General features: G+C 41.6%; 1 protein-coding gene across 2 annotated transcripts in view; it reads right to left on the reverse strand.

Annotated features, from left to right (window-relative positions):
* Positions 1 to 26092, reverse strand: part of kcnab2a (potassium voltage-gated channel subfamily A regulatory beta subunit 2a) — an 88064-nt gene that overhangs the window by 46207 nt on the left and 15765 nt on the right. The window contains exons 2-3 of one of the 2 annotated variants that reach the window (XM_068314435.1): positions 3855 to 4011; positions 2333 to 2374 (exon numbers count right to left, since the gene is read on the reverse strand). In XM_068314435.1, the coding sequence (XP_068170536.1) occupies positions 2333 to 2374; positions 3855 to 3931 (119 nt within the window). In that variant the 5' untranslated portion in view covers positions 3932 to 4011. The remainder of the gene's footprint in view (positions 1 to 2332; positions 2375 to 3854; positions 4012 to 26092) is intronic. The other variant, XM_068314437.1, reaches the window with a different exon arrangement.

Raw genomic sequence — 26092 nt, forward strand, 5'->3', positions numbered from 1 at the left:
GTTTTTTTAGTTCTTGTCTAACACTATATAACAATACAGTAATCCCTTGCTTACTCGCACTTCAAGATGCACGGCTTCACTATATCACAGATTTTTAGTAGGTAGTCACGTGACACCGTACGAGCATGCTATTGGCTGACAACATCCCTGTGTGCACTGCGTTCTGACTCACGGTTCCCCCTGCAACTCTTCTTTAATAGAAAAGTGCTTTAAACAGTCTATAAGAGTGTGGGGAAAGGTAATGCAGGTACAAGGTGGCGTAATATCAGTATGAGGAGGGTTGATAAACGTTTAAATAACCGTAAATAATAAAATAGTTTGTCGCTATATCTCAAAATTTCATTTTTCACGGAAGGTCCAGGAACTAATTAATCATGAGTAATAACTGATTACTGTAATTCCAAAAACTAAGTAATGAATGTTCTAATTAGTAATGTATTTAGGTTCTTCCTCAAACAGACATTGCCCACCATCATCATCAGATGCTAAGTAATTGCTGCCACAAATCTGGTAGTCCTGAAAAAAGATAAAGAAATGCCTCCTGCGCATAAAATCTACTATTAAAACTGTAACAACACGCACATAAGGGCAGCATTTTCCCAGTTGTATAAGCCAGTTTATCGCCTCTTCTCTTTAATGACAGTTTGTGAGGCAGGTGACATCATTGACGAGACAACAATCAATCACAGAGCACTCATTTAAATGTATGTTTCATCTATCCAGCCTTGTGTATACAGCATGGAACATGTACATTAGTGAAAACACGTCACTGCACAGGACATGCTGCTTAGCCCATCATGTTTACAGGAATCTTATAACGTAATTTCCAGCTCACCTGCAGCTGCTTTCAGTGACAGGTGATCATCTCTATTTAATAAACCCATAAATTTTCAGGAAATCTGTTCGCATGAACTGATGATGGGCTCAGTTTATTCCTTCCTGAACATTTTCACACTTTCAAGTAGAGAATTGTGTTAATTGTGTCTTGCTGTGGCAGAAATCCTTAAGTCCATGCTGCTTAAATTACTTGGGAACCCCCCCCAAAAAAAAACTATATTAAAAGATGGTAGTGTTCAGTCATAAAATTACGATTTCCTAAATTCATATACAAGACATGCAGAGTTCAAAAGTCACCATCAACAAAAAGCACTCTGTCCATTGAGACCCGTAAACTGGAATAACAACATTCAAAGCCAGACAGACATTAGTAAAGAGCATTATTTAAAAATCATGAAAGGGAAGATTAAATGGCTGTCAGTACAGTAAGTCATAGACAGACTTCAAACTGTAAAGACAAGATCTTTAAAAAATATTTGGATAAATGTTTAAATACTTAAAAAGAAACAAGGGGAAAAGGAAGCTAGTACCATAATTAAATATTATCAGCTTCAATTCCTCAAATCAAGCTCGAATCCCATTAGTTTGCTGCATCCTTTTAAGTAATGCTACGTGTGCAACTATCATGGTTCTCAAATTACATCTTAAATAATGCAATGTTGCAATGACTGAGAAAAAGATGGATTTTGCTTCCCAGCATCAGCCTCTCCCTGTCACAACAATGGTCAGAGATAGGGGCTCAATCGATCCCCGTCCGGCCGACCAGGGCAGCAGCTGGTGAGACTATTTGCACTTTAAAAAGGACAGAAATGTGCAAGGCGCATAGACGAAAATCCGATAGTCCACTCAATAGTAGCACAACCACACAGTCAGGACGTTTTTTTATTTGATTCAGCAAAATTGGTCTTGATATAAGATCCACCAATCTGATCCAACTTTAAAGTAGCAGAAAAACTAAGTATCTAAAAATCACACTCACTGCTATAGTGAGTGATGACCAGCTAGCCCATTCTAAGAGCTTATGTCATCCTCACTAAGGTTCAGAGTTCAATAAGGAAATGATGGGTGGAAGAAATAATTGCTTCTGACAACATACTAAAGACTTGAAATCAGATTAGAGAGACCCACACATGTAAGATCAACATGGTCATCAGTGGGTGTCTCATGTTTCACAGATAAAAAAATAAAATAAATAAAACTCATACCAGTCTTGTTGATTCAATGATTTTGTGAGTAACCTTGAAACTAAATACATTATTGCCCCTATCAGGTTAAAGCTGGATAGTGCATTGCCTGTTGAATAGTAGAATATACACTAGTATATCCATGCACAAGTATTATCCATGCTGCAGCGGTTTACTAATGACTGTATGATTTTCATGTCAGAACAACTCATTTATGGAACAGGGTTATCATAGTGAATTAAATTATGTACCGCAAGTACATGGAATTCATTCAAAAATCAAACTTTGCAGAAAGTGAGCTGGACTGATACCTGTAGAACTGCAGCTGACGCTTGGGGCTCCCATAGCGAGCGCTGAGTAATCAGGGCAAAGAAGAAGAAAGGAAAGCTTTGGTTAATACATGGAGGAAAGGAGAAAAGTTAGTAGTGGGTAAGATTTAGAAATCCCCCTTAATGATAACAAAAAATGAAGATTATAAGTCAATTACACAATAAGAGTAAAGCAGAAAGGAATAGAAAGTAGTTTAGTAGAAATTCCACACAAAGAAAACATGATTTATATATGCTGCAGTTGTCTGGTCAGTATGGAATCAGACAAAGGTCTGAAAATAACAGAATCCTCTATACTACATTTCCTGAATTCCCAAATGATGTGCAAACCTACTGTATGTCTTCATTACGTGGATCTACCTGAGATACGTTCATAAATCTGGGTATAATGAATAGATCATTAAGATTTGAATCAAACTATGTCGGGGTTATTTAAATAAGAAGGTCTAAAAATATTCCATTGCAGTTTTGATGTTGGGTGCATTCCTACAATTCAAATAAAAATCTTTAGTTTATGAAGAATTTTTTTAAAATTAATTGATCAATGCCGTGTAAAACATAATGTAATGACTAAAAGAGATGTTTGGTTTAGACTAGATAGCAGTTTTCTTGGCACAGCAGCAGTGAAATCATCAACTTGCATGTCTGCATTAGGAACATTACTCTGTGCATTTGAAGGTTTGTTTCATGGAGCTTGAGATACTTATTCAGATGTATAAAAAGAGTGTATATTACAATCTTAATTAATCAGCTGTTACTAGGTGTGTATAACAAAGGTATGTCTACCATTACAAAGAGAACATAATTACACATCAGCTGATTTTTGTGATGATACCAGGGGAAAATAGCAGTGAAACATTTTCAGTTTTTGCATTGAAATGTGTGGTTAGTCAAGCCTATAAAAGGTCAGGGGGCAAAAGACTGAGAAACAAGTTCTTGTTAAACTCATTCTTTAAAGATGATCAGCCTTTAGTGCCATCTTGTGGTGATCTACTAGATCGTATAAATAAATTCAAGGGGATAAGTATAAATTATGTATAGATAAGTACACAGCCTTTAGTAGTAACAGTAAAGACAACGTATTATGAGATGAGATTATGAGATGGCAGCTTTGTTTTAGTGCCATGTTACAAACACTGTTGGGAAAAAAGCAGTAATCAAAATGTTTAAAAATCGTTTTGTGTATTTTTCTGTGTAAATATCTTATGTTACAACAACTTGACACGTGCAGTTTATAGATAGGTGTGGCCAAGTTTTTTTTAAAAATTTGGTTGCTGTGGCGTATATTCTGGTGCACTCAATAGTCCAGAATTACGGTACTTTTTCTGAGTTGAAAATATACTTAATTCTTAAAATTAAGTTCATGTGTTTGGGTTATTTTGTTGAGATCTCCAACATATTTATCCACGTACTTAAGTACTATACAGCAGACATGGCAACTGAGGGCACACGCTGCACTTAACAAGCAGAATATCATGTAATGGATGAAATTTCAAATGAACACCTGTATATCATGCCAGGTGAGCCAGTCTGTCGGAGGGAGAGACGAGCAGGGGAGTCTGTGGTCGATTCAGGATACATGGAGACAGGAGGGGAGGGGTGTGGCCAACCTGCCAGGGGTCGAGGTCTTTCGTCTTACAGTTGATCAACAGTCAGATGCTCTGTAAAGAGAAAACAATCAATTTGTTTATATGCTTATTAACTATAATTAAAAAATAAAACCACATTCCCACCTGAATGAGATCAATAAAAGATCTCCAACCAAACTGTCTCATTTCATGGCACTGAGATAAAAAAATAAAAAACTAGAACCAATGCAGTCACAGACTGCAACATCCCGCGACACCCCTAAATTCAAAATTTTACCCTGACCTACATGCATAGATAAAAGATCAATGCTAGTGCTTTGACCTATTTTCATAGATCAAAGCACTAGCTTGGATCTATGGTCCTACTCACAGTGGCCTTCTCCCTCGTCTTTCTATCTTATCTGGTTCCTGAGTGTACAAAAGTTTAAATTTGACCTAGTTTTCTCAAAGTCAAGGTTATCATCTAATTTTTACTCCCTTTGCCGCCCAAGTAATGTGTTTTCTGTTTCATATTTCTATCTGCAAAGGTTGCAGAGATATTTGGTGGACTAACGGACGGACGAATGGATGAACACACACACGCTGACAATTACATCACTGCTTTGAAGCGGAATGTAATTAAATCTTCCATGTTCTACAGAGGAAAAGAACTGCTCTTCACAAATTCCAGACTTGGCATTTGAACCATGATAACAATGTGATTGTAAGACATCCATCAACAGGTCAATTAACATTGCCTGTCATTCAGAATATGCAGTATGTGTTCCAGTCAGAAAAGCATGACTGTGTTACTAACTGTAGCTGAAAGACTTGCATTAAGTGTTCACTATATTGATTAAGACATTAGATCTATTTCTGGATCAATTGTACAGACTGGTGGAGGAACGCAGGGAGACAGGAAGTCCACAGCCTGTTTTTGCCAAAAGATTTTTCAATACAGTAATCCCTTGCTTATTTGCGCTTCAAGAGGCACGGCTTCACTACATCACGGATTTTGAGTATGTAGTCACGAGATACCGTATGCGCATGCTATTGACTAACAGCATCCGTGTGTGCGCCTCATTGAGAGATTCACGGAATGCAGCGCACTTCTGCGTATTAAAGAAACACTTCTGTTTTATTACAACAGTGTTTTAAACAGTCTATAAGAGTGTTAAATGCTACTACAGATAAACGGTGGTATGAGGAGAGTTCATAAACATTTACATAAGCGTATATAATCAAATAAATAGTTTGTCGCTATCACAATTTCTATGTTGGTGTTGGCTGCACTCACCCATACTCAACATACTCAAACACTTACACTAAAAGACCACCAATGAAAACACCAAGCTTTTTCGTTAATGACCAACCCAGACAAAGTCATGAGGATGAAAGGGTAACTTTAAGCAATGACGTGCCAACATTCCACCATTTACATGGAGACAGGGCTCCATAACAAGCTTCCTGGAAAAATCCAATCAGTCCTCCAGTTGACCAATGGCATTTGGTCTCAAAAAAGGTACCTCTCAAGTTTCTCCCTATCAGTACATGTTAGCAGTGTAGTTCAGGATGTTGACAGCAGGAAAGTGCAACAAAGACCACAAGTCCATGAGCAAACCAAACAGGGAACAAGACTCAGATGTGCATCAACTACTTCCTATCAGACAGAATTGCTTGTGTGCAAAACATGAGTAATATTAGCTCATTCAATCGCTGTGTAACTGAAAGAAAACCAGTAACTGTTTAGGAGAGGGGGTTATGTGAAACGATTTGACATGGTATCACCTTTTTCAAAAGAATTGCTACTTGCCTCCACCACTAGATGGAGTCATGTACCCACTCTGGAGTTCAATTACTAAGGCCTTAGACCAAAATGACCTCTGAAGATTTCCCCACCTCTGCAGCAAAGACACTCTCATAATAAAGGCTTTGTAAAGAGATTACAGACTACGACTACTACTACTACTACTAATACCTATTTAAGAACTAGAGCTACATACAGAACACACTGGTACTGCAGTAAAATAGAGCAAATGCCAGGGAGGGGAAAGCAGTGGCGCAAGTCCACTACTAAAAGGTGGACTTGCGCCATCCAACAGCAGATTTGTTTTGTATATGTGGACTCATGACAGTAAAGTGGAGTCGATACAGTGCTTGGAGTGACTTGATTCTATGAATAATTCAAAGTGTCTGCCCGAGAAGCGGGCCACTGCTGCAGAGCTGGGCATCAATGAGGGTCAAGTGGAAAGGTTATGTGTGCCTACCCTCCATTAAAGGACTCTTAAAATACAACCTCATAACATCTTTGAATCTGCAACCTGATGAGAAGTGGTTTAAGCCCAGTTTGCTGTTACCAACAAATTTAAATTAGGACTGCAGAGAGAATGGCCTCGCTGTCACCGACAAAGCAGTGAGCTGCGACGCATCGTGTTACTCGTTCCCACCAGTGGCAGCGAGTCATAGCTCGTAACTGACATGATACCATGAAGGTGACTTTCTAATCTCATCAGTTTCCTTGGAAGTGAATTAGGTGTCCCACATTCCCAAGGACTCATTTATAGAGCCTTGCTCACTTCATTTCAATCATAACAGCAAGAACCATCAGTTATAAAATGATGATGATGCCATGACCCTGTTAGATGAAACCCATTGTAATAGATCTCAAGGCGGAGTACAAAGGTATGGGTTGGCAAGATGAGGTCCTTAATAACCATGACTTTTTTTATGGAGGATTTTCTGTTCTCCATCTCACATCAGAATCAACTGAATATATTTTGGTTTATGATTGTTGGATTGTTGTGACAAAAACTTAAATTAATGTATTAATCACCTTCAGCTCGGGTAAATGAATATTTTACATCACTTCCTAAAATCACACCAAGTCATTAATCAAGCAGTATATTTAAATTTGATAGACAAGCATGTACATAATTACCATGACACTTTGATTTAACAAAAAAAGTTAGAAAATATCTAGTCTTTTGAATAAGTCATTCAGCCATTAAAAAAAATCAAGATTTGAAGAACAACAATAAGTGACCAATTAAGATAAAACCGGTACAAAATGAAGACTGTATTTTCATAATCTTCATTCATTCATCTTCTTGGTTCTTCATTCTTACGAAATATATGTTTAACAGAATGATTTGTGCATACTGTGTGGTAAAAGACGAATTTTGACCCGTTTTATCACTATGAGCAGAATTCCCTTTTCCCAAAGTTTCTCCAAAACTACCATACAAGACAGCCCAACTACATTTAGCTTATGCAGTAGCTTAGCCCAACTTCTTAACTAGGTTAATTAAACACAACCAAGCATACTTGCATTGCAGTATGAGTAACATTTGTGAATGATGAAGTTAGGACACCACATGAGGCCATCCAGCTTCCAGCGTCTGCTTTTCCTCTCTCTGTAGTACAATGCAGTAGGTCATCAGTTGTTTTGACCCATTTAGAAACTGCACAAAACATTTTGTGTTATCACCTGATCACTGTGCTACAGCACATAGTAGAGCAATGCACCAGTCTCTCAGATTCCTGTAGTGAGCTGCAGTTTAAGAGGATGCTGCTGCTGACTGCAGCAATGCGGTATGCTACAAACTCATCCTGACTCAAGTTAGAGGGCTCAGATTTACTGCACTAATAGGCCAAGGCGCACTTTGTGGATTAGAGATGGAGAAAAAGGTTTAATTGATTTACAAACTGTCAGGCAAGAGTAAATAAAACAAATAAACATATTTTAGACACACGTTTGTATTTTGGTAACAATTCTTTTCAATTAAACTACAACATGATTTGAGATTTGAGCCTAAATTTGTCTTGTCAGGTAAAGAGAAATTACTTTACAATGGACTTTCTGGTTTGTACTTTATTATCTCACTAATAATCTTGAGCATGTAGCAACACACCCACAACAACACAGCCCCAAGTATTTTCAGTGCAATGCTATTGTTGAACTGAAGAACCACCTGAAGCAATTGTTGTATGTTTCTGACATGTCTGCTTATGATGTAATTTCAAACTTTTTCACTGTGATTCAAAAGCAGGAATGAGCAATATGCACTTTATTACCCCAGAAAAATAAAAAATAAAGCAATATCTGCAATTGCCTTTCATTTTCACTTTATCGTGCAATTACAAAAAGTGTGTAGTCGTTTACAAAAACTTGACAGGAATATTTGATGTTTCAGTGTAACTCAAGATACAACTGACCAATTTTGTCTAACCTTTATTTGTTTTCTGATCATGGGAAATAGAAAGGCATGATAGGACAGCTCTCCAATATCAATAACATATTAAAAAGGGTCATACAGTGGTACCTCTACTTTCGAAATTTGTTACTTACGAAACTTCTCAGCAGGAAAATATTACCTCTAGTTACGAAAGAAATTTAGATTTACGAAAGGTAAAAATACAGTATGGGTTGATACTCACAGCTCCCACAGGTTCCTGAATGCAACATTCTCATAGCTGCTCTGCCACTGGCTATTATCTAGTATCTTCCTGGCGTCCCATTGACTAAGAGAGACCTCTGTGTGGATCTAGATCGGTGTTTATGCAGGGTCCTCGCCATTCGGCTCTCGACCCATGACGTATTCTGATAGTTTTACGTAAATGTATTAACTTTTAGAGTATTCGCTATGGACCCCAAGAAAGTGATGGAGGAAAGAGGAAAAGTTATTAAAACAAAAGGAATTTTAAGGAGTTTAAGGCATCGCATGGGTGGTTGGAGAAGTTCAAAAAGGAATTCACTCTATTGTTCGGCATTCCTTAGACAAGAGCACATGAACCAAAGAGGGCAAAAAACAAAGGACAGCCGTTAAAAGGTAAATGACCATAATTTTTATTTTTTACTCTATTCTTTGTTTTTTACATTATGCACAACTCTCATTTATTGTGTAATAATCTAATCGGAGCATGTATTTTTTTTTAACATGTTTTGATGCATTTTTATGCTTTATATAACATTTATGTCAGAATTTTTAGGGGCTTGGAACAGATTAGGACATCTGTATGGAAAACGCGTCTCTACTTATGTAATTTTCTACTTACCTAATTTCTTCCGGAATCAATTAATTTCATAAGTAGAGGTACCACTGTATTATGAAAAACTAATTTTTTCTCTACATACATTTTATTGTCCTCCTTAATCTTGCCAACTCTTAGAATGAGGAAAACAAATGGGCTCTGCATTGACTGTACAGCCCACTAACTCGAGAAACAGCTCCTTTCATGATGTAAAAACTGGAGTGATAGACTTATCCCGACGCCGTCTGCGCGAGAACACTCCCTTCTCCTTGTTTAAGGGGGCATTCATTTCCGAGGTGAAGTTCGGTGTGTCGCAATGCTGTCGCTCAGAGCTAGACATACAAATTGCTCTTCTTCTTCTTTTCCTATCAGCTTTTCTCTTCAGGGGTCGCCACAGCGAATCAGTTGCCTCCATCTAACCCTGTCCTTTGCATCCTCTTCTCTCACACCAACTACCTTCATGTCCTTGTTCACTGCATCCATAAACCTCCTCTTTGGTCTTCCTCTAGGCCTCCTGCCTGGCAGTTCAAAACTCAGCATCCTTCAACCAATATATTCACTATCTCTCCTCTGGACATGTCCAAACCATCTCAGTCTAGCCTCGCTGACTTTGTCTGCAAAACCTCTAACATGTGCTGTCCCTCTGATGTACTCATTCCTGATCCTATCCTTCCTGGTCACTCCCAAAGAGAACCTCAGCATCTTCATCTCTGCTTCCTCCAGCTCTGTCTCCTGTCTTTTCCTCAGTGACACCGTCTCTAGACCAAACATTGCTGGTGTCATAGTTTTGTACACTTTTCCTTTCATTTTAGCTGAAACTCTTCTATCACACATCACACCTGACACTTTCCTCCACCCGTTCCATCCTGCCTGTACACGCTTCTTCACCTCTTTTCCACACTCTCCATTGCTCTGGACTGTTGACCCTAAGTACTTAAAATCCTCCACCTTGATCTCTTCTCCCTGTAACCTCTTTCTTCCACTTGGGTCCCTCTCATTAACACACATGTACTCTGTCTTACTGCGGCTAACCTTCATTCCTCTACTTACCAGGACAAACCTCCACCTCTCTAGCTTCCCCTCCACCTGTTCCCTGCTCTCACTGCAGGTCACATTCACACAAATTGCTCAGTTGGTACAAATCAACATTACTGCTTTTATTCTGTCCCAAAGAAGAACAGAAGAGGCCGCGATTGCGTTTCACTTTTAATGACAATGTGCAAGCTACGTTACCAGTAAAGGTCACCCTTTTTGAGTAGGACAAAAGTCTAAATATCTATTAATCTAATCACGAAACTCAGTCTACCCAATTTAGGTTCTACTAGGTTCACAAGGAGACTGGCGGTGGTGAATGAAAAGTTGATATCTCCACCCTAATGACAAACTGACAAAATTTAAGGAAATATTTAAATGTATTTAACAAACCAATATAAATATTTTCAATTTCTCAAGCACATGAACAAATAAAACAAAATAAATTTTTCCACACCATTATCACTGTCCATTTCAGTTGTGGTTTCAATGTTTGTTCAATGTCTATAGTTCCTCAGTTTGTTCATATTATGTCAGATCTGACACTGGGAAAACTTAACAAAAAATTTAAAAAACAGAAAACTCTGAGATCTCAGTTAATGCAAAAAAGGAAATTCTTAAAGGACTTGTAATCCTTTGTCCTACAACCCTCCTAGGAACCAGGTGGAGCATTCAGGAGTATCATCCACTGTTTCTACTGTACACCTGACATGCATGTCAGGGCATCAATTCTTGGTGCAGATTTCATCCACAAAAAAAACCAGCCAGAATTATCTTCAATACAAAACAACAAAAAACATCCACTCTCCGTGGCTCAACAGCTCAACGCTGAACTTCCCCAGCATACCGCTCAACACCAAACTTCCAGTGTCTCGCTCCGTGCACAGATGCATCTAATGAAAGGTAACGAGCACTGAAGAAGAAGAAGTATACTTTATTGATCCCCGCAAGGGGAAATTACATGGTCACTCATGTTAGTTGACAGTATACAGGGCCCCTGAACACAGCACACAAGCGGGCCTGTAAGCATGCAGTTAATACACATCAAACTAAACACACATTGGGAGGCAGAGTGACGGGCAGTGGCTTCGGAACGCGCCCCAAATTGAACAGTGTGTAGGGGGGACGGCGCCTTGCTCAAGGGCGCCTCGGCAGTGGCTGGGAGGTGAGCTGACACCTCCCACCGTCACCTCCCACTCCTGGTGACATCATGGCGGGCGCGGGATTCGATCCACCAGGTGTGAGCAGGTGTGAGTGGCACAGAGGTATGTTCAGGGTACATAGGAAAAACCAGTAATCAACCAAAACAACTGTTCGTACAGAAAAAATAAGAAAATAATACTGACTGTAAAAGTAACACTGGGTTACATAAACATTAGCCTTTGCTACCGTTAGCCACATCCTTTTTGCAGTAGAGCTCATTTGAGCGACTTTTAGACACCTGAAATTCCAGACCATGAGTCAGTTTGGGGCAAAAAATTTCATGTGGAATGAACTTTATTGATTACATTACTCAGTTGAATGAAAACCATTCATTAGATTTTTGAACAATGACATGTTGCATTAATTCACCGCACATCTGGTCAGTGTCATAATAAAACAATTTTTGTTTGCATTTAACAGATTCTTTGACTATTGATTAATTTTATCGATGCAAGATTAAAAAATAAACACCTGCAGAAAGGTGATGGTCAATGCTACATCGACCAGACAAGCTGAATTCATGACATACACAAATCTCCTTGTCACTGTTAAAATTGTCTCATACATCTCAGTCACAAAAGGCTACCCTTCATGCTCTCCATCCAGAAATCCACCTACACCCAGCCTGAGTGACTTCCCTCATGAGACAGGGCTTACGTGAGCAAAGCAGGCAGGAAGGCAATGTTGGCCTGGAAAGCACAGCACAGTGTTGCGTAGTATGTTGGCAGCTGTGAAAAACACACACGGGCCCGAGCAGATGGCTTTAGAAGAGGGAGACAGGCTAACAGTGTTGGGGATATCCTACATTTCAGTTCAGTCAGGCAGTGAGTGAGTGAGAGCTAACCAAGTCTTAACCAAGCAACAAGGTGGATGCAGATGGAATCTCCTCTCATTCATGTCGGTGACATTTATCAAAACCATGTCAGTCATCATTTTACTCTGATCAGTCTATTTTATAGGGCTGTATAAATTGTCTCCTTTGTGTTTGACTGTGGAGTGCCCTTGACCAAAAAACAATTTCAGTCATACATTGCCCACAAAAAAACAGCAATTTGCATAAACAGTCTGTTTATATTGAGGGGGCAGCTCAGTGTTTTACAGATTACATGAACTTCTGTGTGGACACTGGCCCCTGTCAGGACAGCCAGGTGTTACCCCAACAACAAACCCTGGGTAACAAGGAAGTCAAGGCTATCCTGAACAGGAAGAAGCGGGCGAGGAGGAGATGAGGAAGGCCCATAAGGAAGTGAGGCGCCTGAGGGACGCCAAGGAGGCGTACTGGAGGAAGCTGGAGAAGCAGCTGGGGCGTAACCAGGTGTCGGAGGTCTGGAATGGGATGAGAACCATCACCGGACACGGGAAAGGACGCAGCACTGTGGAGGGGAATAGTGAATGAGGGAATGAACTAAACAGCTTGTTCAATCGGTTTAGCTCCCCCACTCCTGGCTCCTCGTCCCAGGCCTCTCCCGGCCCTGCGGACTGCTCCACTGATGCTCCCTCCTCCTGTGCTTCCTCTCCTTCCACCCCTGCGACTCCTCCCGAGCCCACTCCAAGAGCTGCGAAGCTCAACGGCCCCACTTCAACCACTGGACTTCCAACCTCGCCATGACCTCCTGCTCCCACCCCGACCGAGACAGTCATCACTGCAGACCTGGTGACGACAACACTGCGGAGGATCCATCCCTATAAGGCGGCTGGACCGGATAAGGTCTCCCCAAGACTCCTGTGCCTGTGCTTCGGAACTAGGGGACCCCCTACAGCAATTGCTCAACCTAAATCTGCGGCTGGGGAGGGTCCCGTCACTGTGGAAGATCTCCTGCATCGTCCCTGTATCCAAGAAAGGACGCCCTACTGAGCTCACGACCACCGACCAGTCGCTCTTACCTCCCACGTAATGCAGACCCTAAAGCGACTGGTCCTGGAGCTCATGCTTCCACAGGTGCAGGGTTAAATGGACCCTCTCCAGTTTGCCTATCAGGCCAGGGTTGGGGTTGACAACGCTGTCTTGTACCTCCTCCACCGTGTGCTCTCCTACCTGGATGCCGGGGGCTGTGCGGTCAGGGTGCCTTCAACATCATCTAACCCCGGCTCCTGCAGGATAGACTGACCTCCATGGCTGTGGACCCCTACCTATTGAGCTGGATCACGGACTACCTAACGGACAGACCCCAGTACGTCCGTATGGGGGACTGTTTGTCTTCTATGGTGACCAGCAGTATGGGGGCGCCACAGGGGACCGTGCTCTCCCCCATTCTCTTCACCCTCTACACATCGGACTTCAAGCACAATTCGGCAGTGAGGTGGAGGTGGAAGGAAACTATAAGTGCCTGGGACTGCAGCTAGACAGCAGACTGGACTGGTCACTCAACTCGGACTGTATGTACAAGAAGGGGCAGAGCAAGGTGTACTTCCTGAGGAGGCTGGCCTCCTTCCACATCTGTCCTAAGCTCCTTCTCATGTTCTATCAGTCTGTAGTCTCCAGTGTGCCGTCATACGCCATGGTTTTGGGGTGGCGGGGCCAGGAAAAGAGATATGGACCGTCTTAACAGACTCATCCGCAGAGTGGGCTCAGTGGTCGGGCTGACCCTGGACTCTGTGGAGACACTTCTCAGCAGAGAAGCACCTTCAGCGGCAGACTGCTGTCACATAGGCTGAGGTCCTCCTTCGTGACCCGTGCCATCAGGGGGTACAATGACTCTCTCGGGAGGAGCAGGGGGGAGGTGGTGAGGTCAGCACGAACGGAGGGAAGGAGATGAGATGTCAGCCTGTGCTGCAGTGAAGTGGGGCCAAGGTGTTGTGATGTTGTGATAGGCGGATCTCTCCAGGCTGGAGACGCAGATCAGGCGGGCCAGCTCGGTGGTCGGGATGAAGCTGGACTCTCTGGTAATGGTGGCAGAGAACCTTGGACAAACTGCTGGGCATCATGGACAATGTCAGCTACCCTCTGCACACCGTTATCAACAACCAGAGAAGCCTGACCAGCCAGAGGCTGTGCCTCCCAACATGCAGGACAAACAGACTTAAGAAATTGTTCATCCCCCGAGCCATTAAACTGCTCAACTCCTCTCTGGGGGAGATGAAGAAGAAGAAAGTCCACACAAGAGCTGAGGGAGACACAAACAATACAGCAAAAACAATGCAAACACTATAGACAATTCACTAAACCCATACTTAACTAGGCCTGTTTATTTTTTTACTTCTATGCCTACTTATGATTTTTTATATATTCTTGATGGGTTATTTATTAATCTTTCTATTTGATATTGTACTACTTTCTATGTGCTGGTGCTTTCTGTGTGCTTTTTCTGTGTTTTGTGTACTCACTGTGCTGTGTGCAACGGACAAATTAATTTCCCTGATGGAACCTCCTTAAGGGATAAATAATAAATATACTCTACTCTATTAGATAGTGATGCCTTATATTTTAGACCATTGTGATATTAGATATTGTGATATTATATAATGACACCTTACATTGTAAGGAGGGTGTACCTTACCCACCATGTGGGCCTCCTGCTAATTTTCACTTCCACTTTTTATTTATTTAATTTTTAATATTTAATTTATTTTAATTTTATTTTATACTGTTTATATTTTAGTTATAGTTTAGTATATATCTCGTTAATGCTGCACGTGTCTGTTAGTGTAGTGTATGTCTTGTGGTATGTCCTGTGATGTGTTTCTTTTTCTCCTGGTGTTTATCCAGTATTTATTCATGTAATGCCTGAGCAGTGGATATGTGCAGTTTCCTGGGACTGATAAAGTATACTGTATATCTATCTATATAGCAAACTTCTAATAAAAGTTCAAGGTTGAAAATAAAAATGAGGCTGGTGCTGTCAGAAGATCCTTGGACAACTGCTTTACACAGACATTCATCAAGTATTATGTTGAAACTTAAAACAATGTCCATCGTCATCAGCTGTGACCTGGGCTACAAAGATCAACGTTCAATGGCAAAGGTCTATACACTGAAATAAGAATTTTTTTAAGGCTGCAATTACATATTATCCTGTCTGTGTTCCCAATTGTCAGCAACAGATATGCAAAGTATTAGTTTTCTTTTGCCCTGACCTGACCTTTTCTACAAAAAAGAATCAGTATCCCTTGAAGTTTACGACATACAGTTTTTTCTACCACCTGGTTGTATAGTATGGGATGGATGATCCCGATTTGCTTGATTCACTGACGCATCAAAGTGAATGGGCATCCTGTATATCTCTGATATGCTTTTCTGCTGACTTGGAGTGAAACCTTAACATTCAACTATGGTGTTGTACAAACTACAGAAAAAAAAGTATCATTTAAGAACTGCTGATTTCAGGTAATTTACAAATGTGAAAGTAATTATGAAAGTTGGGGCGGCAGTGGCTCAGTGATAAAGCGGGCAGTAGAGTGGGTCGTCCAATGTTCCTAAGATCGGCGGTTCGATTCCCACTCCCGCCCAAAAAAACACCCGGAGTGTGAGCTGACATTGGGAGGTGTCAGCTCACCTCTGGAGCACTGCCGAGGCACCCTTGAGCAAGGTGCCGTCCCCTTTTACAAGTTGCTCATTTCACAAAAGGGTCTGCCCGCTACTCCCTCCCCCTGCATGCCTACGGGCCCCCTTGTGTGCGTGTGCTACAGGGGCCTGTACAAACTAACATGTATGCATGCGTTTGAAGTATTACTAACTACAGTGTGCTCTTTATTCATATATAAAAAAATAATAAAAAAGATAAATAAAAAATCATAGAATCAAAAAAAGCACAGCTGACTTTGACCTGATAAGGTGAAATGAAGCCTTTGCTAGACCTACAGAGATAGAACATGTTGTAGCAAGCCAGGACCACAGAGGCACACTGCAGTAGAAATATGAAACCATCGTCCTGTACTGGGTCTATCACAGCTCTTTGTCTGAATACCAAAGACAAATAAAGACGATGCAAATGAGGCCATGTGAGACAAGTGTGACTTAGAAGGTTTTGTATCTTATCTCGACTTCATACCAATGCACTTGGTAGATGGTTTCTGAACTGAAAACATCCATAGAGACTGGACAGGTCCCGTGTGTGTGTTACGGGCCTGTACTCACACACGTGTACACACACACACACACACACACGTCACTAACAACCAGTGTGTGTGGAGTGGATAATAAAGTAAACTTCCTTTCATCTTATTTCATTTCATGGACGGGCTGGGTAGCTTTACTTTGGATTCTGACGTTCCACTGACAGTGTTTAAACTTCAAAACAGAACTTTCAGGGTACTTTAATAGAAATAAAATATTCGTATGATCCTGTCAGTAAGGAACTGGTAGAAATGGTAGAAATTGGACATTAGCTAATTACAGTGACTGTTACACTCTCGGCTTGATGAATGCTGAGCTCGAACAGCCCGCTTTGAATCACCCCACAGATTTTTAATGTTATTCAAGTCTGGGAACTGGGCTTGCCATCCGAAAACATTGTACTTGCTCATTTGCATGGATGCCAGAGTAGATTTTGAGAAATATTTTAAATCATTGTCTTGTTAAAATATCCAGCCCTGGCGTAACTTCAACTTTGTGACTGATTCAATAATCAGTCACAAAGTTGAAGTCCTCAAGAATTTGTTTATATTGAAAGATTCAAGATTAAAACACACTTTATTATCCACACAAACGGGGAACTTATCTTTACACTCCATTGTACACACACACACGCACGTGTGTGTGTGTGTGTGTGTGTGCTTGTTAGTAACACACACGAATGCTGTATACAGGCCCCTGTAAACACAACACACTAGGGGCCTGCTGGCATGCAATTAATCACATCATTCAGTACCGGGAGAGGCAGAGTGATGGGTCACAACAAGTTCTTTGGTGGTGGTCTGTCAGTTGGCTTTGACCATTCTCACCCTTCCTCCGTCTTTACTACTCTGATATTTTCCTTGGCTTGCCACGTCTGACCTTTACAAGAATTGTGTTTGTGGAAATGTGCTTCCATTTCCTCGCTATGTTCCTCACAGTGGAAAATGACAGCTGAAATCTCTGAGATAGCTTTTTGGAGCCTTCCACTAAACCATGATGTTGAACAATCTTTTCTTTCAGGTCATTTGAGAGATTTTCTCAGGCCCCCATATTGCCACTCTTCACAGGAGATTCAAAGAGAAAGACAACATCCTATTGGCCACCTTAAATACCTTTTCTCATGATGACTAGATGACCTCTGTTTATGAAGTTCAAGGCTTGATGAGCTAACCAACCCAATTTTGTGTTCCAAGTAACCAGTGCTAACAAGGTATAGGTAGTCACCTGTTCATTTTTGTTTTGATGCACAATGAACATCTTCAGTTGTCCAATAAAGCAATTTGACTTCTGAAGTTGCTGATCCAAACTCCCAATGATTTATAAATGGAAATTTGGAAATTGTCATGGGTACCCAACTTTTTTCTTACCACTGTAATAAAATATAACAAAATATATAATAATCTGTGATGTCATTTTTTCAGTGTATTATAACAAAAAGTACAATCAAATACAAATACAGGTAGTCCTCAAGATACAGGCATCCAACTTACAAATATTTGCAAATAAGAACAAAGATGTGATGTTATATCCAATCACTGTAGTTCCCATTTCTGCCACAACCCAAGCCAAGCAGCACCTCATACGCACGACAATCTCTCTTGACAACTCTGCCTCTCACAGACAATAACTCCTCCCTCCTCCTTCTCTTCCTTAGCACTAAAGCCAAGGTACATTATTGTATTACAGGATTTTACTTTATTTTATAGTATCTGTGTGTTTTTATGTCCTGTAATTGAAACCATAGCTGGACAGACTGTTCGTGCTAGCCAGCTAGTTTCACTCAGAATTCATTGCCGTTTTCTGTGTCTTTCCTGTTGTTTGGACTCTCTGCTCAAAAACGTGTCATAATTGTTTGAACAATTATGACACTCTAAAATTATGGGGGCGGCAGTGGCTCAGCGGTAGAGCAGATGTCTTGAAGATGGATCGCCCGGCCATCGGTGAATCGATTCCCGCTCCCGCCATGACATCCCTTGGAGTGTGAGCTGACAGTGGGAGGTGTCAGCTCACCTCCCAGCCACTGCCGAGGCGCCCCTGAGCAAGGCGCCGTCCCCACCACGAGCTGCTCTTTTGGGGCGCGACCTCCGAGCGCGACCCGTCACTCTTCCTCCCCTGGACAAACTGCATGATTACAGGCCCCTAGTGTGCTGTGTTTCAGGGGCCTTGTTCACAACACTGTGTGTGATGTGCTAAAAACTAACACAAATGCATGTACTGAGAGTGTAAAGAGAATTTCCCCTCTGGGGATCAATAAAGATTGATGATGATTATTATTATTATTATTATGTTAACTGAAAAGTCCACATATAGTTAGTGATGGGCAGATGAAGCCCCATGAAGCATTGAAGCTATTCATCCCAATCGATTCACTGCAGTTCGAAGCTTCTTGAGGCTTCATTTGCTCTAGTATGACATCTACTGGATGCTAATAAAATATCAGTTGCAATGAGTTAAGTGTGTGGCATTTTGCAGAAAGCCTGTGAATAAAATTGTCGGTAAAATAAGTATGCAAAACATGTATATTTTAGTGATGGCAGTACACTGTGTGTGTGTGTGTGTGTGTGTGTGTGTGTGTGTGTGTGTGTGTGTGTGTGTAAAAAATTAAAAATCAGTCATCTTCAGATTACCACTGCTGTATCCGCTGTAGCAGGTCACGGGGAGCCGGAGCCTATCTCCGCGGCATAGGGCGCGAGGCTAGGGACACTCCGGGCACGATGCCAGTGCACCGCGGAGCCACACACAAAGACATACAACCATGCACACACACACTCATTCCTACGGGCAATTTGGAAGGGCCAATCAACCTGAAGCGCATGCTTTTAGAGGTGGGAGGAAGCCGGAGAACCCAGAGAGAATCTACGCCGACACGGGGAGAGCATGTGAACTCCGCAAAGAGTGGGACTCGAACCCGGATCCGCCATGTTGTGAGGTGGCAACGCTAACCACTGCACCACCGTGCCGCCCTAAGAAAAAAAAAAATAAAATAAAAAATAAAATAGATGAATCTATTAATAATTCCCATAGTTGGTGTGAGAGGATGCAGAAGACAGGGGTTAGATGGAGGCAACTGATTTGCTGTGGCGACCCCTGAAGGGAAAAGCCAAAAGGTGAAGAATAACTCCCGTAGGGAAATTACTTTTGTTAAACTCCAAATGCTTGCCCAAGAGCCCCACTCCCCATCATGCTCACCTTCTACAGAGGCACCATCGAGAGCATCTTGACCAGCTGCATCACTGTGTAGTACGGCGCCTGCACCATTTCCTGCCGTAAGACCCTGCAGCGCATCATGAGAGCAGCTGAAAAGATCACTGGTGTCTCTCTCCCTTCCCTCACAGACATTTACAACACCCACCTCACCCGCAAAGCCATCAGCATTGCAGGTGATCCCACCCACCCCTCTCAGAGCCTTTCCAGCCTGCTGCCATCAGGTAGGAGACTGCAGAGTCTGCGGGCCAAAACCAGCAGGCTCAAGGACAGTTTACTTCACCAGGCGGTCAGGAGGCTCAACTCCCTCCCTGCTCTGCCCCCTGGCTGCCACAACCCTAAACTCTACTCTCACTCTGCCCTGCCCTCCCCGCAGCACCTGGCTACCTATCTCCCCCCCCCCCCCCCCCGTCAACTCAGGGACTGTGCACACGTCACTTCCCCTAAGGGATTAAAGAGTGTATAGAGATGTTTACCATCCCTTGTGTTTCGTCTGATACTTTGTACTGTACTTCTGATGTACTGCCCGCGTTGTCCTGCCTGTTGTACTGTTTGTGTTGTACTGTCTGTTTAACGGGAGTCAGAGAGGACTGTAATTTCATCTGTGCTGTATGTCGTGCATTTATGGTACACTTGACAATAAAGCTGACTTTGACTTGACACACACACATATAGGAAGACGCCCTCCCGGATAGAAATAGTTTCGGTTACAGCGTCCACACAACAACGCAGACACCGTGTTTTCAAAAAAACTTCACTTTGGCCAGTGTTTTCATCCCGGATATGCCTTTCATGTGGACGAAAGGCATAACCGCTACAAAAAGCCTCGCAGCCCGATGCCTTACGCCATATTGTTCACGTGATTCCTTCTGGCAGATGCGCTATGATTGGTTGTGCGCTTGATTTGACAGGTAGTGAGTGGAGTTAAAAAGCGTGACAGCGTGAGTTTTAAAGTGAGCTTATTCAAATATCTAGGTGGGTAGATAGACATAAAATTTAAGCTTATAACTCATTATCTAGCAGTAAGTGGTTGACAGCTTTTGGAAAATTGAGTGGCTCCAGGGAAAAAGGCAACTTGAGATGAACACCTTCCAACAAACCCCTAATGACTTAATGAAAAAGAAATAAACGTAATTGCATTACATGATAAATGTGCTTCATGTTTACTGTAAACATGTTGTGATGTTATGACCAGAGTAGACTTCAATAGATTTTTCCTGAAAAAAACAGAAAATCACTTAGACACACCCCAGAAGGCTGTTCAGAGAATGACTGTGAGCTAACAAGCAAAGAGCAGTGACAGCAGTATAGTTGTTCAGAAACATAAATTATGGAAATCGATGGAAACCACATAGTTCAGGCTAATCAGCAAGGAGACAACACAATGGCTGACACAGAAATTCCAACAACGAAGTGCTTCTTAATTGTTCTCTGTTTAGCCCCCCTAGAAAGACAAAATATTTTTATGCGCCCCACCCTCCAGTACGCAGATGTTCACTGGTGTGTGTTTGTATGTACACGACGTACACATCAATTCAAAAAACACAGAAAAAACAGAGGAGCTAACATGCTCTAATAATGGACATAAAAGTGTCACTGCCATCTACAGTATACAGGTGTGCATTTACACTTTATTTAATGAAGTAAAGCAATGGAAAAGCCAACAATAGCTTTGCTGTGAATATTCTCCGGGGAAACATGTGCTCCCCTGGAATTTCTCCACACCCCCTTGCGTGCCCCACTATTTGAGACGCTACACCTTAAAGTGAAAGTCCCAGTGAAGCATTCTGCTGCCACTTTACTGGACGAAGACATAATTTCCCTATTCCTATTGAAAGGTCAATGAGAAGCCAAGAAATATGGAGGGGATATGAAGTCTTACCTTTCTAACTGGACGTGGTGTGACATGACAAGCAATACTATAAAGGTAAAGTTACATAGCAATGTTGGGCTCCATAAATTATATATACAGTGCGTCCTCGTTCTTTGCGAACTATTTATCTTATTATTTACGGTAATTTAAACACTTATGACCTTCCCCATAGTGATATTAAACCACTTTCTATCAGTATTACCTTTTCACACACTCTTATCGACAGTTGAAAGCCCTTTTGTGTCTCTCGTAAGTCCGAGACTCACGGAACAGAGCACACTTCCGGATGTTGTCAGCCAATAGAATGCACGTATGGCATCATGGACTGCCTACCAAAAATCCGCGATGAGGTGAAGTTGCGAGAGTTAATGTGTGAATGCGCGAGGGCGCACTTACTCATGATATGATTCAAAGGAAGTATAAAATAACTAAACAATAAAATATGCTGCAGCAGTTTACTGAAAACAGTCTGCTTAAGTGGTCAACTACATTCACTCCTTATTCCTAATTGCCGTTCTCATTAACATAGTGAGAAGAATGTTTAATACATTATCTAAAAATAGCAGGAATGAGAATTAAGTGTTAGTGTGAAATTTAGGAAAATACATCTCATGAGCAGCATGGTAGCGCAATGGGTATCGGTGTCACCGCACAGCGATGTGGTTCTGGGTTCGAGTCCAGCTCTGTGTGGAGTTTGCATGTTCTCGCCATGTCTGTGTGGGTTGTCTCCAGGTTCTCCGGCTTCCTCCCACCTCCAAAAACATGCGCTGGTCCCAAATTGCCTGTAGGTGTGTGTGCCCGTGCGCATTTCTCTGATATGTGTGGCTCTATGGTGCACTGGCGTTACACCCGGAGAGTCCCCTGCTTTATGCCCCCAGTTGGCTGGGACAGGCTCCAGCATCCTGCGACCCACGACGATGGTTGAAGCGGGTTTAGAAGATGGAATGAATGAAATCTCACATACAGTACACTAAATAAAAGAAACAAAATATGAGGCGGATTCATCACTGATTCAAAAGTGAAATGTCAAAATTCAACATGTCCATCTAGTCTGTTAATACCTCCAACTGATTTCTGAGAAAGGGCATCAAATTACTCTCCTTCAGTAGCGACCAACGCACTGGACTGTATAAAAAGCAAAACTTCAACAATAAGCAACATTCATACTTTCAATATAGAACTTCATATTAACAAGAAATGCACTGAGAGAAGGCCTAGGAAACAACTAACACATATATGATACAACTAATATAATTGTTACCATTTTACAACACATTGTGGAAATAATTTGCTCTACTAAATTTGTGGCCTGCACAAACGAATGAAATCTCCTCAACACTGTATTCCCAGTCATTAAATAAACTATGCTAACTATCTACCCTGAGGCAATGCGGATTGACATTGCCTATTTTTCTGCAATGAGGCAAAAAGGCTGCAAAGAAACACCCATTTGGTTCAGAGGTAACTCAGATTTTGATGGAAGAAAACAGAATGAAAGGATGATGTACTACAAAAGGTGCTGGCATCCATCCTTCTGATCAGCTACATGCAGATCTGATTTACTTATTGATGACTTGACAGGCACCTCTCTGCTCCTCACACGCAGACGCGCACGCACAAGCATGCGCATGTGCACACACACACACACACACACACACACACGCACACACACACACACACACGTCACTAACAACCAGTGTGTGTGGAGTGGATAATAGCAGCTCCTCTTAATAATGAAGCCCTGCTCCTTATAATAGTTACAAAGTGGAAACGTCATTCCCTTATCTTTGTGACTCTAGCATTTGTTCTCCAGAGGGCTTTTCAAGTAATTGCTTAATAAAGTAACTCAACATGTTGTATGACTCAAAGAGCCAAAGGTAAACACAGCACTTCTGTATCACAAACAGCGTGTTACTGAACTATTTTTCTTTGTGTTATGGAAGCAGAGAATTGCTTTAAAACATTATCACAGCACCAACAAAGGGGCTACTTTGCAGCAATTTTTTTTTTTTTTTAAAAAGAGCCTCTTATCAAAGGTTTGACAAATTTAATGGCGACATGCAAGTGCCCATGCACTGCCTGTATGGTAATATATGGATTAATCTATGCATGTTTAAGACATAACGGCCATTTGAATTTTCATAGACAGAAGGAGGTCTGGTACAACAGTTCATCTGCCTGCTTCCTTTCTACACAAGCATGCACCGAAATGAGATTACGTAGATAAACTGAGTGGCTTTGCAGTCAAGCATGAGACTGGTCTTTTCCTGGACCATACAAGGTCAGCACTGTTTATGAATGTCAACCTATACCCTTAGTTTGTGTCATAAACAATCAAATGGTATTTCAATAGTTTTGTTTACTGATTCATTTGTCGCTGAGGCAAAAGCAGCTACGCAGTGGGCTTCTGTGTAAATTAAGGCACTTCTTTGATCGTATGTGTAAGTGCAATATGTCCATGTGTTACAGTGAATTAGAGGTAAGATCTTACGCACTCGGGTCAGGCTCAAAAAGTCAATGATTACTTTCGGGTCAGATCGGGCTTTAACACCCTCGGGCTTGGGTCGGGTCAGGCTTTAATACCCGCGGGCTCGGGTCGGATTTTTTAGGCCCGATCTTACCTCTACAGTGAATCAATGTGCCATCTGTACAATTACACTGAGGTTGGTAAACGGTGACTCTAACAGCAGGTAATGGGCAGGTCTGAGAGGAAATTAAATACTATTTAAAACAGCACTCCAAGATTAAATGCTATATTTGTCTAGGGTCAACTGTTGTAGTTGTTGTTGTTCATATCCAGTCAGAAATCTGGGTGTACGCCTGGGTTGATGCCTTTAAGATGGTGGTATGTGACATTTAAAGTCTGTTTGAATAATTTAAATAAGTGAAAATAAAAACAGTGACAAATATCTGCTTTCAACACAAAATAATAAGCAACCATAGAAGACAGTCCATGTCACATTTTCAGGTCTGAATTTAATTTAGTTTAGTTTAATCTCAAAAAACAGTGTAGTTAAAAGACTGGAATACAAAAGGCTAGAGTGAAGCTCAAGACAAGTTCTAATCAAGCAGACCTCATCAGACCTCATATACTTCGAAGCTTCATTCTTTTCAGTTTGAAAATAATCCCTGAGAGTCATCATTACCTATCTCAATATATGTACCTCGCTTTCTGTCTCTCTGCCTCCAGCAGTGCGGTCCATCTGTCTCTCAACCTGTTTCAGTATTACCTCTCCTTTTCTTGAGAAGAGAACAAAATTAATTTAACATGATAAAGCATACAGAAGTTGAGAAAGTAATACAGTTTGTAGGCATCAAAGTTGTAAAAGAGTAATGACAGCCATAACACAACAAGGTGTTCAAACTTGTTATGATCCATGTTAACTTAGATTTGTGCTACAGTGACCATGTACACTTGTTTTGTGCTGCATTAACCGTATACAACCGACCTCTATGTCACAATGATATACAAGTGACATAATACACAAGTGACATTCTGCACAGATGCTTCCCTATGCAGACCCATTAGTCAGTCATGTTTTTGGACAATGCAGAAAAGATGGCTATATGGTAGACATTAACCCTCCTCTGTACTCAGATGTCAAAGATTTTACTGCTTTAAGTCTCTTCAGAAAGCAATACACCTTGATAAATTAAAAACTTACAAGGGAATGACAGATGCACCAGTTTTGATGGCATTCATCAAACTCAATGATCAGTCAGTTAAGAAAAAATTTCAATCGTTTTTAAAAGTAGGCAGAACATGTCTACTCTGAGTGAATCAATAGTGACAACGGACTGGAAAAGATTTTTGATAGACAAGCACAAAGCAATGTCAAATGCTTACTCATCCCTTGAAAGTAAATATTGGTCGTCCTCAAGATACGAACATCCAATTTACAAACATTTGTAGATACAAACACACATCGCCATGTCCGACCACTGTAGTTCCCCTTTCTGCCGCAACCCCCGCCGATCAGCATCAATGGCACGCATATTTCCAACACTCATCTCCCCTAGTTCGTTCTGATACATGTCTCTGTGAGAATCTCAGCACGTCCGGCTTCATACCTTGATTACTTTACAGTTTGTCATGGCTGATAAAGCAAAGGCTAGTGTTAGTGGTTTTGGCAAAAAGCATAAGGCAGCTGACGATAGTAGTAGCGGTGACAATCTCTCCAATGACAAGTCTGCCTCTCACCAACAATAACTCCTCCCTCCTCCTCCTCTTTGTTTGCTTCAAAAGTAAGTTATTTTACAAAACTACAGTATTTTCTTTCATTTATCTGGGCTTGCGCTAGCCATCCGCCAAGTCACCATAGGCGTGTAAATTCCAGATTGGCTATAAGGTTTTTAGCCTGTGTAGCCACAGTGGTGTTCTTATTTTTAGGAAAAAAAGGCTAAAACTTATAAATTTTTTGGACTCACGAAAATCCCCGAGCGATAACAAACTTTTTCTCTCGCTAGCACCGCTATTTCCGTCGGCGCATCCCGACGGAAATAGCCAACGGAAATAGCCGAAGCATGCCGACGGAAATAGCCAACGGAAATAGCCGAAGCATGCCGACGGAAATAGCCAACAGAAATAGCCAAAGCATTGCGACGGAAATAGCCGAAGGATGCCGACGGAAATAGCCGAAGTGACCCGAACGCTTCCGATCATTAAATATGCCCTCGGGTCATGACCTCCTCTCGTCCAATGAAAAACAAAAATATTGTTTTTTCACAAGCTGAACCCGCAAATTGGTGTACGACAAGGTGAGGACGATCGATCAAAA

The sequence above is a fragment of the Antennarius striatus genome, chromosome 5, assembly GCF_040054535.1.
Source record: "Antennarius striatus isolate MH-2024 chromosome 5, ASM4005453v1, whole genome shotgun sequence".
Taxonomy (NCBI): Eukaryota; Metazoa; Chordata; class Actinopteri; order Lophiiformes; family Antennariidae; genus Antennarius; species Antennarius striatus.